Consider the following 12,393-nt stretch of genomic DNA (forward strand, 5'->3'; position numbering starts at 1 on the left):
ACCACCGTCAGCAAATTTTTTTACTGGATACTCTGAAGACACTGCAGATGACTTTATTTAAAGGCATTAAAAAGAAAGAACCCTGGGAAACAAGCTGAATAACTGAAACAGTTATTGCTGTACAAATTATTTACCATGAATGCTTTAGATGTCTGCATCAGCTCCCTTTAATTTAAACTGCACAGCAACCCTTGAGGCAAACTGGGAGTTGGGAGTTGAGCCAGAAGGGAGCTCATGGCTTTTTATTATGCTTTGTTTGCTTATTGCCTTTTCTCAGTGATGTACAGCGAGAAGCCCAAATTCTGGGTGTTGGTTTACTTACTGGTGATCCCTGAATGCCTATTCCAGGCGGCCCCATCTCCCCAGGTGCTCCCTGTACACCAGGTAGTCCTCTTTCTCCCTGTGAAAGGTACAAGGCTTTCCATCACAAGAGCTCTGAAAATGTAAACTACAATATTGTCTTTTAAAAAATATTTTTAGAAACAGAAATAATGTTTTTTGCATACCTTTGGCCCCCTTGGACCTGGATTTCCAGGAACACCAGTGGGACCCTAAAAGAAACCCAAAACAAAACACGAAAAAAACAAGAAAAAGCCAAATTATGTTTTGAAATCCAAGACACTAGATGAATTTAATTGCCAAAATTAGCCAGCCCTTAGAAATGAACTACGACAAGTTTACATGTCTTCCTTACTAGTGCCAGTGTCACTAGGATCTTGTGGGATTCTTACACTATTTCTAGACTATATTTTAATGCACTTATAATACCACTGTAAAATATATTTCACTTTTGAAATTACAGTAAAAAATACTTGCTTTATGGCTTTAAATTGGAAGTGACTAGGTTTAGATTAGGTATTAGAAGAAAGTCTTTACTGTGTGTGGTGAGGCTCTGGAATGGGTTTCTGAGAGATGTTGTGGATGCCCCATCCCTGGAAGTGTTCAAGACCAGGTTGGATGGGGCCTTGAGGAACCTGTTCTAGTAGGAGGTGTCCCTGCCCATAGCAGGGGTTTGGAACTAGACGATCTTTAAGGTATCTTCCAACCCAAAACATTCTATGATTACTTTCATTGCACAGTGAGAATTCTTTCACAGTTGCCCCTGAAGGAAGTAAAGCCAAAAAGTCTTTTCAGATTATGAACTTACTGGTCTTCCAGGCAGACTTGGTCCAGGAGGCCCCATATCACCTTTTGGACCTGGATGACCAGGAGGTCCCATAATTCCACCAGGGTCACCCTACAAAATAAACTTGAATCATTAACTGAAATGTGAGAATTTTCCCCTGTGAAAAAACTCTAGATATTATATATTATCAGGGTTATCACAGAAAGTGCCAGTACTTTGAGAAGATATAGAGAAGAAAAAATCCCTCATATTTTCCTTCAAAAAGTTACAGAATTGGAGACGTGGATCATGTAACCATTAATTATAACTAGTATTCTCTTGGTTTCCCACATTTGCAATGCATCTGATCTGCATTTCTTGTTCCCCGGGCTCCTGATACACAGGTTATCATTAAACCCTGCCAACTAACTCATAGCAACAGCTGAAACAACAGCTGTCTCTCCCCAACTAGCAACCACTAGTGGTAAACCTGGGGTCTTCAGCGTATTCCTCTTTACACCTCTGTTCCTTTTTTCAATACATGCAGTGTCACTTGCTCCATATCTCTAAACTCCTGATGCTTACACAGTAAATTTGTGCCTTTTATTATGCTGTCCTCTTGCCTTTTACAGGCTCCTGCAACATTCTCTGTGATTCTTCCGGAATCTGCCACTTCCCATTTTGCAAGATGATTACATTTTTGTGCTTGTTCCAGTTATTTTCTCTGCATTTCTTTCAGCTCACTTCCTCAAACTGGATTTTATTGGTTTCCCTTGTACCCCACAATGTATAAATGCCACAATGCCTCACACAGCTCAGAGCACACCTGTATATCCTCTTTTTTTCTCCTCCTTTACATTCAGTATATGCACACATAATTTCTAGCTCTTGCTGATGTAGTCGAATTTTAACTAAGGCATTTCTGCACAGCAAAATACAATGTCCTAAAGAGATCCAGCCTTGGCTCACATCTGAGCCAGTGTAGCTGCCCTAGAGCTCTGCCAAGATGAATATGTCTGACTGCAAAGTGGGATTTTACTCATTAGTCTGGGTAGGACATTACACTGAAAGGTTGTTCTGTAGTCAGGACCTGAACTGACATTTCTGCACTGCACAGATTTAATGTAAGGGCACAGTCCAACCTCCTTGAAATATTACCTAAATTATTCATCTAAAGAGCAACTGGGATGCCAAACTGGCCTGAATCATCTCCAAATGCAGAGATATTTCTCCTCCAAGACACAGGGGGTTGCTGCTGGTACATTTTAAAGTCACTTCCTACAACAGCCACACAGATGCACTATAGAAGAATGGAAGGTTACTCTTAAAGTGAAAATTTAAAATGCTTCAACATATCAAGTTTAATTAAAAACACTTAAAACATACCTTGTCTCCTTTAATTCCTGGGTTTCCCGGTATCCCAGGCTCTCCCGGTAAGCCCTGGAATTAATAAAAACATAACTGTACATTTTTATAGCTATTCCCTTAATGGTTACCTAAAAATACAGATGGAAATTAGTTTACACTGGAATATTTACTGTGCATTAGTATTGACCCCAAATGTTAAAGACTATAAGTTAATGAATGCTTCCTTAATTAAATATATGAATAATTTTTCTTTAAGTTAAAATGTAATAATAGAGGTTATTTTCTGGATGCTATCAGGGCAGAATGGCAGAGACCAAAAGGTTTATTTCTTTTATTTCAAAGTAATTCCAAGTCTTGAAAATCGATCTTTTTTTCAAGGAAGGCAGTAGCACATAAAAACTTGAATTTTAAGTAAGTGTCTCATCTTTTTTGCCCATGGAGGGCTGCATGATTTCCTTTACTAGTTAATTATTCAAACCAGTATCTTAAAAGCCTCAATGAATTCCCACTCCTTCACATTAGTTAATCCAACAAATCCCTTTAAATGTTTTAGATATGTAATGGACGTCAAACATTTTCAGTAAATAAAGTATGTTCCAGCCTTTCTTTTGTCTAAGTCTTCTCATCTTTCACATTTTGATTTTAACTTTGGTATTTTCCCTTGTCCTTTACATGAAGGATTATTATAAATGCAGAGAAATGAAGATAAATGAAAAAGATTAAAATTTAAATAGAAACTATTTAAATAATAAGTAAGGCTTAATTGGGTTCTCTTACTATACTGCAACAAATACAGAAAACGTTTTTCATGACCCTTCAATGTTATTCAACCAAATATTTAGCCAAGTGTTTTGTTAAGAATACCAGTAATTTTCACAGTAAAGGATAAAATTGCCCAAAGTGAACAGTAAAATCTAAGTAAGAAACTTAAGCCGGACTGAAAAATGAACTTTCTAAGAAAAAGACAAGGAAGTGTGTATTGTTTTAATTTTTCTTCTCAGTGTAAAACAGTTCTGTGAACACTGACATATGACAACATTTTCATGCCAGTAGTGAACATCCAGCAGCTTTCTCTGCTGCATTCTGTACTTAATACAGACAGACATCTACCCATTTCACCCAGTCATCCAAACTAAAAGGATAAGAAAGAAAAAAAATATGTAAATTTAAATTTAGTGATCATGGCCAACCCTATCTACTTTTAATATTGGCATAAAATACATACAGTCTCTCTTCTCTCTCTTCTTTTCTAAGGATTCCCCAAATTTATCTTTTTTTTTTTTTTGGTTGGACCAAGCTGAAGTGGTTTCTTAGGAAAGCAAAAGAAGTAATTTTTATTTGCTAGATGCCTCTTTGATAATGTAAGTTGATGTAAAATGATTTTCAAACTTTCATAATTTTCATCATACTGCATAAAATGAATTACTATGTTTTTTAATCTATAATGTTTCATCTTTAGAAGATAAAAAACCAAGAAGCTTGGAGCTAAGCACAGTGTCTATAATATATTTAAATTTATGTTTTAAGACAACTAGAATTATGTGCACAAATATGAGTCTTCAGGATCATCTATATCTAGGACTTACATATATTATAACTAGTATTTATCTGTTCATAATGTTCTCTTGAGCAAAGATTCATCAGAACAGCAGTTTCAAAAACAGCAATTATGAACTCAAGTGGTATGATGGCAACACAAGCAAGAGAGAAATAAGTATTTTTTATCTTTCATTGTAGGATTGGTGATTTGTACATAAAAAGAAGCACAGCAGATAAGACTTACAAACTATTGAAGATAGGTAAATCAGACACAACTGAAAAAACATATGCCTCAACTGATTAGGAAAATAAGATATAAAGAAATGGTCATTAAGTAACACTATATAAAATGACTACATGCAGATTTAAGTACTAGTGGTTTTTTCCCCTGTCAAGAGCTGAAAATGCTGTACTCCGCTGGTCACTTCACTTATATCCCTAAGACTTTTAACAGGTCACCAGTAAAAAGTCTGCCAGCTTAAAATACCACTCAGAAGGGTATTTTAATATTAATAAGGTATATGACTCAGAAATCTGTTAGAAATAAGAGTTCTCTTCCACAATGTAGTCTCAGAGCATGTGTGGAAAGGCCTAAGACAAAATGCAGCATCATCAGCTTCCAGATGCTCCTGTTGGTAGAAAAAAGATAGAAACCAAAACCACACACAGAGCAATGATTGAAATCCCACTCCTTTTCAAGTGAGTGGCTGAACTGCCAGGCTAAAGCTAAGCTTTTTATTGTCTGCTTTTCTTGATCCACTTCTCGGATCTAACTACTCTTACCTCCAAAATGATACTTAAAAGCCATTTTATGGTTTATGGAGGAAGGGAGGTACAAGAATCTAGAGGAGGGAGTAGGTGCCACTTGTTAGGTTATGTGACACCACTAGTGTTGTGGACTGAAAGACAGGGAATCAGGCAGAACATAGTTGTCTGCACACTGAAAGAGGGATTGTGCCATAATGTGGAAGGGACACAGGCAGCCACTGCCCCAGGAGAGGCTTCTACTATATGTGGGTGTCAAATTAAATGCCCAGGGCAGCTTCAAGTTTAGTAGAACAGTGGCTAACAATTTCCTAGAGAAACCAGACTGGACTGATGTTCCATGCGTGCTCCCCCTGCCCAGAGGCACAAGGGTTACAGATGTGCTGCATCTTGGGGTAGGTACCTACAGTTTGAGAAATCCCAACCAGCCAGCAGACCCATCAGCCTGTTGCCCAGTGGCATAACTGTAGGAGGTACACTAAAATCCCCATGAAGGAGACCCCCATCACCTTGACAAAGTCCGGTCAGTTGGCAGACCTGAATGTGGGGCACCCAAAAGCGCAATAACTACAGGAACATTCAAATTCTCCTGGGAAGTACCACTGCTAGACACTCCCAACCCACCAGTTTCACACCCACAAGCACATTGCATCTCTGGGGAGCCTGGCCCAGTAACATCTGTGCCTGGTAACTGTGAGCAGCTGCACAATACATACCAAGACAACTTGTTGCTTAACCATCCCAGCCAAGCAATGGTTTCCCTGCTGGAATGGGAAGCCAGGACCCAATGAACATAACACTAACAGGGGGACGAGGGAGAGATAACCAAGAAGGGTAAAAGCTCTCATTTCAGTGGTTCTTAAATAAACCCCACTATCCAGATCCACTCCAGGCCGTCAGTGTCAGAAGCAGTATATAGCGGCTTTATTGAAATTCAAGATAATGGCCTGTTGAGGGAGGCATACCATCCTACTATGCTTCAACACCTGATAACTACAGTAGTACCCACAAAAGGAGCACTTATGGTAACATCTGTGGCACTGTTCACTGACTAACAGTTCACACACCACACTGCAACAGCCGGTGAAATGGCACAATACATACAACTTCTCCTGGCAGTCCCCTGGGTCCGACAGGTCCTGGAGGGCCTTGCAGTCCCTGTGAAATGATACAATACACAACTGAGGTAAAAGTCAATAAATAATATGGTGTAAAGCATTCTTATATATAAATACATTAAAACATCTGGCATTAAGAATGATCTTCCACATGGAGTAAGAAGTACAGAATTGGCTCATTCTCCCTTACTCTAATGTTTAGTTCAATAAGTCTTGTATATCGATATGTACAAAATCCAATGTATGTATATAAAGCAAATAGAAGTAAATACAAATGGAATACCTAAAGGGAAAGACATAACAAAAGAATAAATCAAGAGTTCAAGAATCATTTTTAAGACAACAATTTTGTGGCTTCTTTTGCCACATCCATTCTCACTCAGCCTTCTTTCATGATCTAAAGTTCAGGTACTATCCAACATGAATAGTGTTGGGTGGCAGTTAGATTTAACAGTTCCTAATTCCACCTTTATTTGATACAATTCAAGATATCATGAGAGATTCTCAAGAATGCTTGTGCTTCAGTTACTTTCCTTACAGAATCACACAACTGCAGAATCAGTGAAGTTGTAAGGGACCGCTGTGGGTTATCTTGTTCAAACTTCCTGCTCAAGCAGGGTGATTCTAGAGCATGTTGCAGAGTTTCTTCAATATCTCCAGTGAGGGAGACTCCACAACCTCCCTGGGCAACCTGTTCCAGTCACCCACACAGTAAACAGGTTCTTCCTCTTATTCAGGTGGAGCTTCCTGTGCATCAGTTTCTGTCCTTTGCCTCTTGTCCTGTTGCTCAGCACCACCAAGAAGGACCTGGAAACCTCAACACTACTGTTTAGATACTTGTAGACATTGATGAGGTCTCCTTCCAGTTGCCTCTTCTCAAGGTTGAACAGGCCCAGCTCCCTCAGCCTTTCCTTGTAAGAGAGATTCTCCAGTCCCTTAATCATCTTTGTTGCCCTCCATTGGACCCGTTCCAGGAGCTCCATGTCCCTTTGTACTGAGGAGCCCAGAACTGGACACAGCACTCCAGATGTGGCCTCACCAGGGCTGAGTAGAGGAGCATGATCACCTCCCTCAACCTGCTGGCAATGCTCTTCCTAATGCAGCTCAGGATCCCATTGTCCTTCTTGGCCACAAGGGCCCTGCTGGTTCATGGTGTTGTCCACCAGGACCCCTAGGTCCTTTTCCACAGAGCTGCTTTCCAGCAGGTTGTCCCCTACGGTTATTCCTCCCCATGTGCAGGACCCTGCACTTGCCTTGGTTGAATTTCAGACAGTTCTTCTCTGCCCATCTCTCCAAACCTGAAGGGCTGCACAGCCCTCTGGGGTATTGGCCATTCCTCCCAGCTTTGAGTTGTAAGGAACTTGCGGAGGAGGCCCCTGCTCCTTCATCCAAGTCCTTGATGAACCAGTTAAACAAGACTGGGCCCAGTATTGGACACCACTAGTGACAGGCCTGCAAATAGACCTGTGCCACCGATTATGACCCTCTGGGATATGCTGTTCAGCCAGTTCTTAATCCAGCCACTGTCCACTCATCCAGTCCACACTTTCTGAGTTTGCCTATGAGGATAGACTCAAAGTAAGTCCACGACTGCTTTGACATTACCTCCTGTCTCATAGGATTAAACAAAGGAACTACTAAAGTACTGGCAGTGGCTACTCCTTGCCCTACTAATGCATAAAGAGAATACACACACCCAGCTACCAGAGGATTTCGAATTGCAAAATGGGTACTCATATTCTTGAGTGACAAAATAACTTAAATATTCCTTTCTGAGTGACAGTGAGACCAACAAGAACTTTAGGTAAAATGTAAATTTTATGTAAAATAGCCATGATCCAAGCACAAACTTTTGATATAAACTATTTGCATTCTTTGCCCATTAATACTAGCTAAAGAGTTGATAGCATAGGATGCAATTGCTATTGGATAAAATAACTTTCACTTACCTTTGATCCTGGATTTCCAATAAGACCAGGTGGTCCAGGATCTCCCATTTCACCCTAATGATATTGTTTGAGGAGAAAAAAAAAAATCCAAGTTTACTGCTGTGTCTCCCAGTATCAGCTACATATAGTGGCAATATATGTAGTGTGTACAAGTCAAAAAATACCTTATTTCCTTTTGATCCCTCCATTCCAGTCTCTCCCTGAAAATAGCAAATACAACCATAAGAAGTTACAAGTTTAACTAAGATCAACTAAGAGTTTAATTTGCGACCTTAAAATATTGTAATACAGTTTGCAAACTTAAATATTGAGAACATGTTAATGACTTTCTGATGCTTTGTGCAAACTCTGAAAGGCATTCCTCTTGCAACCTAATTTTTTTGCAAGTTTTCCCAGTGTTTTAAAGGAAAAATATTTGAAAACACTACATTTTTTAAGAGGTTTTCCAGTCAAAAGCCTATTCTTCACCACTACATCTCTTCTGGTACCCAGTATTCACCTCCAAAACCACACATTATTGAAGTAGGACTTATTTTGGTTATTATAGTATGTTAATCACAAATATCTGAGCAACCTTGAGTTTTATGTTAAAAAACATAACTAGCTTTTGTCGAATATCGTAAGAGAGGACAATAATTAATTTAAAATGAGTAACATAGATAAAGAGACTCTTACAGAATGAGTGTTCTGAAAATTTGCCTTGAAATAACAAAAAAGTTTTGCACACATAAAATGGCTGTATGAGAACAGTCTGATGTTAAATGCCACATGATGGCATCAAAACAGTACAGTTCAGGCCACATAAAACTTTGGGAAAAAGCTGAAAAAAAGAATCTTCAGGGATTAATAAAATAGCTTTTAACTCAGTTCATGGACTGTACCAGCAACAGAAATGCTGAAGAACAGGGCATCTCTGTTTTATTTATAACCTGTGAGACCGTCATGCATATGTAAGAACGGGACAGCACCTATGCTATCCCACATAATCCCTGCACCTAATGAATGTCTACAAAGAAAAGAATTACAGAATGAATATGGTATGAGAGTAATCTCAAATATACGTTATTCACACCAGTTCAAAACATGCTATACTTACTGGATCTCCCTTGTCCCCTTTTTCAGAAGGTTCTCCCTAAGGAAATGTAGGAAAGCGATTAACACAGATTTATTTAAAATGGCAAGTAGTACATGTGTCTGGTTTTGCTGAAGTGTCCTGGAAAATCTGGCCATTTTAAAACTCTCTAAAATGCAAATATATGGACTACAAAAGTTTACTTGAGGGATGATGTTGATTTGATGCCAAGACCATGACATCTGTGATCCTTTCAAGCAGGAGCATTAGGGAGGGTCAGGAACATGAACTAAAGAGAGTGATCATGCATCCAAATCTGAAAAATTGTCAAACACGAGTGCTTTATAACACACAAAATCATAAATCTGTGATATCAACAGAGTAAAAATAACTTTTCTGCCTGCATGAAAACTATTTATATAGAAGGATATGACCAAAGAAACCAAGAAGCCTCACAGCTGAATAGCAAAACACTTATTAATCAGTAGATGAAGAACTATGGGCAGTACATATTCCCAGAATAGCAAAATACACACCTGTTTCCAAGTAATACTCCCCCCAATCATACAGTAAAATTTATGCTTAAACCAAAAGATACTAAATTAGAAAGTTAATTTGTAAATTTTAATAATTTAAAGGTTCTTGTTTTTCCATATAGATATTGAAGATCACATTCATAACTTGAAAAAGTATGACTGGCATCTAATTCATGAGGCAGTCTCATGAATTTGATAATTAGATGAATTTATAAACTTATATAAAAATAATTTTAAACTGGTATTAAGTAAAATTATGAATGTTTTTAAAGATGAGGACTTTGTGAGCTAATAATACAGGGAAATTTTCTTGCATATGTAAATATACTCCCAAGGAGGGGCTTGAATAAAGTACTAAGGACATTTAGAGACTGGCAACTTTTCCTATGCCCAAATATTTTTTCTTGATCCATTGTATATTTTACAAGATTTCATTCATAATCAGTACATTAAATCAACTTCTAGTATAACACATGAGCACAGAAGCAAGGAATTGACTCACCTTTTCTCCTTTTGCGCCAGTCATTCCCAATTCTCCTTTTTGACCCTTTTAAAAAAAAATTATATTTAAAATCTTTGTATTCTGACAAATGTAAATAAACCCGTCCTCTTCTTTAACTGTACTTTGTTCTGTGTGGGCCACAAAATCTTAACTATTGTTACAATGGAAATCGAGCTTTAAACATCTGCAAATGAATTTAAATGACTGTTTTCTATAGCAGATCTGCAGGCTTCTCAATAAAATGTTGTCAATTCTGTCACATACCCAGAACACTCTTCTCTTACAAGTTTGAAAGGCATGTAATTTTTAAAGTATCAGTTAGCTGTTTATACAGGACAGATAACTATAGACAGTATACTGCCATGTGGTGTGGATTCAGAATTTGACATCCATGCAATTTTTAGAGGCTGTCTATGAGTATTTTTGGTATAGAAAGTCTCCTTGTTACAGAGAAACCACTTAAATATTAATTATTTACTATCCAAAATATTTTCTGAATTCCAACTTTTTCAGAGTCTTTCCCACATAACTGGCAGGGCAGCTCATTTGACTTCTCAGATGGCATTATAGAAACCACACATAATTCTTCCAGCATTTTCCATTTCTATTTATGCTAGAGGAGAAAGGATCATATGCTGCCACTGCAGGATAGCATGATGAGTTGGATATTGGACTACACAGATCAAAGTGCCAGTCACCTCAAAAATCTATTCCTTCAAAGCCCATTGCAATAGATAAAATAAAGCACACTGTGTTAAGAGTGGCAGGGACAGGTCAGATAGGCGCTTTGAAACTTCTCAAATTCATCCCAAATGCTTACAATGTCTCCCTTCTGCCCTTTAAGTCCAGGGGTCCCAAGTACTCCTAGTAGTCTTGTATCACTCTGGAAAGAAATATCACCACAAAGATCAGAAAACATCACTAGTTACTTCCAGTAACAATTTATTTACTGTAACAATTTCTTGCTATTTAGCAGTTGTAAATTCAGAAGTCCTAATTTACTACTAGAAAGGATAATAAATGCCAATGCAGTACAACTAGGTAGTGTATTGCAGAACACATCCTTTATCATGCATTCACACTCCTGCCAGACTAGCAGAAGATGAACAAAAGCATAAAAGGGAAATGTCTGTGTTGATTATTGCTATGCAAATCTATGATTTTTTTAAGTTCGACACAACATATTTTTATGTTCATTGTTACAATACATTTCTCAAGTGTGTTAGAAAAGAACAAAAAACCCACTTCTATGAAAAAGAACCACAAGCTCTTTAATTTTGAGCAGCATGAAATGTGAAGAAAAAGTATAACTAATTTAAGTTTACTACAGTAGTAAGACAAAAGGAGAGGGAAGAGGCTCCTCACACTGCTTCTCAAAGAAGACAGACTTAAGGACTAGGGGTTCAAGTTGTATACTTGTGTTATTGCACTGCATTTATTTACTCTTCTCTACAAGGGAAAGACACAATAAAATACAGACGGTTTCCTTTTCACAAAGTCAGACTCAGACTTCCTAAGGGGAACATGCTTTTTTGCAATAACAGTGGAAGAAGCAACAAAACCCCAATGATCCCGAAAAAGAAGCTCCAGTCAAGACCCAAGGAATCCCAGTCCTAGAACATGTGCCACTGGGGTGAGCAGGAGCCCTGAGCAAGTTAACTCCCCTTGCTGTGTTCCAGTTTCCATAGCTCTAAAATGGGAAAACATCACAATGAATAAAGGTGCCACTTACGCCCCGTTAATATTTTCAGAAGTTGGTTGAATATAAATTGAATAAAATCAGTAATTACTTTAGAAATTCTAACTGCCTGATGGATTTGTCTTGGTGTTTAGGGTTTGTAACACTGTTAGTATAATAATTACCAAAATCAGCTTCAGAGCAAGAGGCAGATACCCAGATACCTGAGTATTGATGAGAAGTAATTGACTACCACTGGACTGAGAATCCAGGTGTCTGTTACTATGAGTACACTACAAATTATGATTTATATTGAGTTGTGCTCTTTTTTTCATACATGGAGCCAAAAACTAAAGAAAGAAAAAGGCTATTAGACCAAATAACTACCCGTATGGTCTTTGCATTTTTACAGGTAATTTGCTCTTGCATGTAAAATACACCAGAGTAAAAAAAAAATCTTAGAAAATTAATAATGAATTATCCCAGAATAATCTAAAATTAGTAAGAATTATAATGATTCTGAAATATTTCCTGACCAGATTATGTTGTAGTTTCAATTTTTTTGTCTTCTAGTTTAATTTTTTATTTTTATGTGTTGGAGAACATTTTAGATTAAACTGATCTGTATGCCCTTTCCAAAGATATTTAGAAGCAACTTTGGCTAAATGACCTTATATATACGTATGGAAAACTGATAAGTAAGAAGGATGACAAACAGAGGCCTTGAAAGACCAAGCAAAGGACTACAGAGGTCTGAGAGT

The 12,393-nt window shown here is 37.8% G+C and overlaps 1 protein-coding gene across 7 annotated transcripts in view; it reads right to left on the reverse strand.

Moving 5' to 3' along the window:
- COL19A1 (collagen type XIX alpha 1 chain) overlaps positions 1-12,393 on the reverse strand; it is a 181,402-nt gene that overhangs the window by 35,195 nt on the left and 133,814 nt on the right. For all 7 annotated transcript variants that reach the window (XM_017739315.1, XM_017739316.1, XM_017739312.1 and 4 more), the window contains 10 exons: positions 10,775-10,837; positions 9,955-9,999; positions 8,941-8,976; positions 8,009-8,044; positions 7,845-7,898; positions 5,882-5,935; positions 2,492-2,545; positions 1,148-1,237; positions 507-551; positions 323-400 (listed from right to left, as the gene is read on the reverse strand). In XM_017739315.1, coding sequence (XP_017594804.1) covers positions 323-400; positions 507-551; positions 1,148-1,237; positions 2,492-2,545; positions 5,882-5,935; positions 7,845-7,898; positions 8,009-8,044; positions 8,941-8,976; positions 9,955-9,999; positions 10,775-10,837 — 555 coding nt within the window. The remainder of the gene's footprint in view (positions 1-322; positions 401-506; positions 552-1,147; positions 1,238-2,491; positions 2,546-5,881; positions 5,936-7,844; positions 7,899-8,008; positions 8,045-8,940; positions 8,977-9,954; positions 10,000-10,774; positions 10,838-12,393) is intronic.

Source organism: Corvus brachyrhynchos, unplaced genomic scaffold, assembly GCF_000691975.1.
Source record: "Corvus brachyrhynchos isolate BGI_N302 unplaced genomic scaffold, ASM69197v1 scaffold136, whole genome shotgun sequence".
Classification (NCBI taxonomy): Eukaryota; Metazoa; Chordata; class Aves; order Passeriformes; family Corvidae; genus Corvus; species Corvus brachyrhynchos.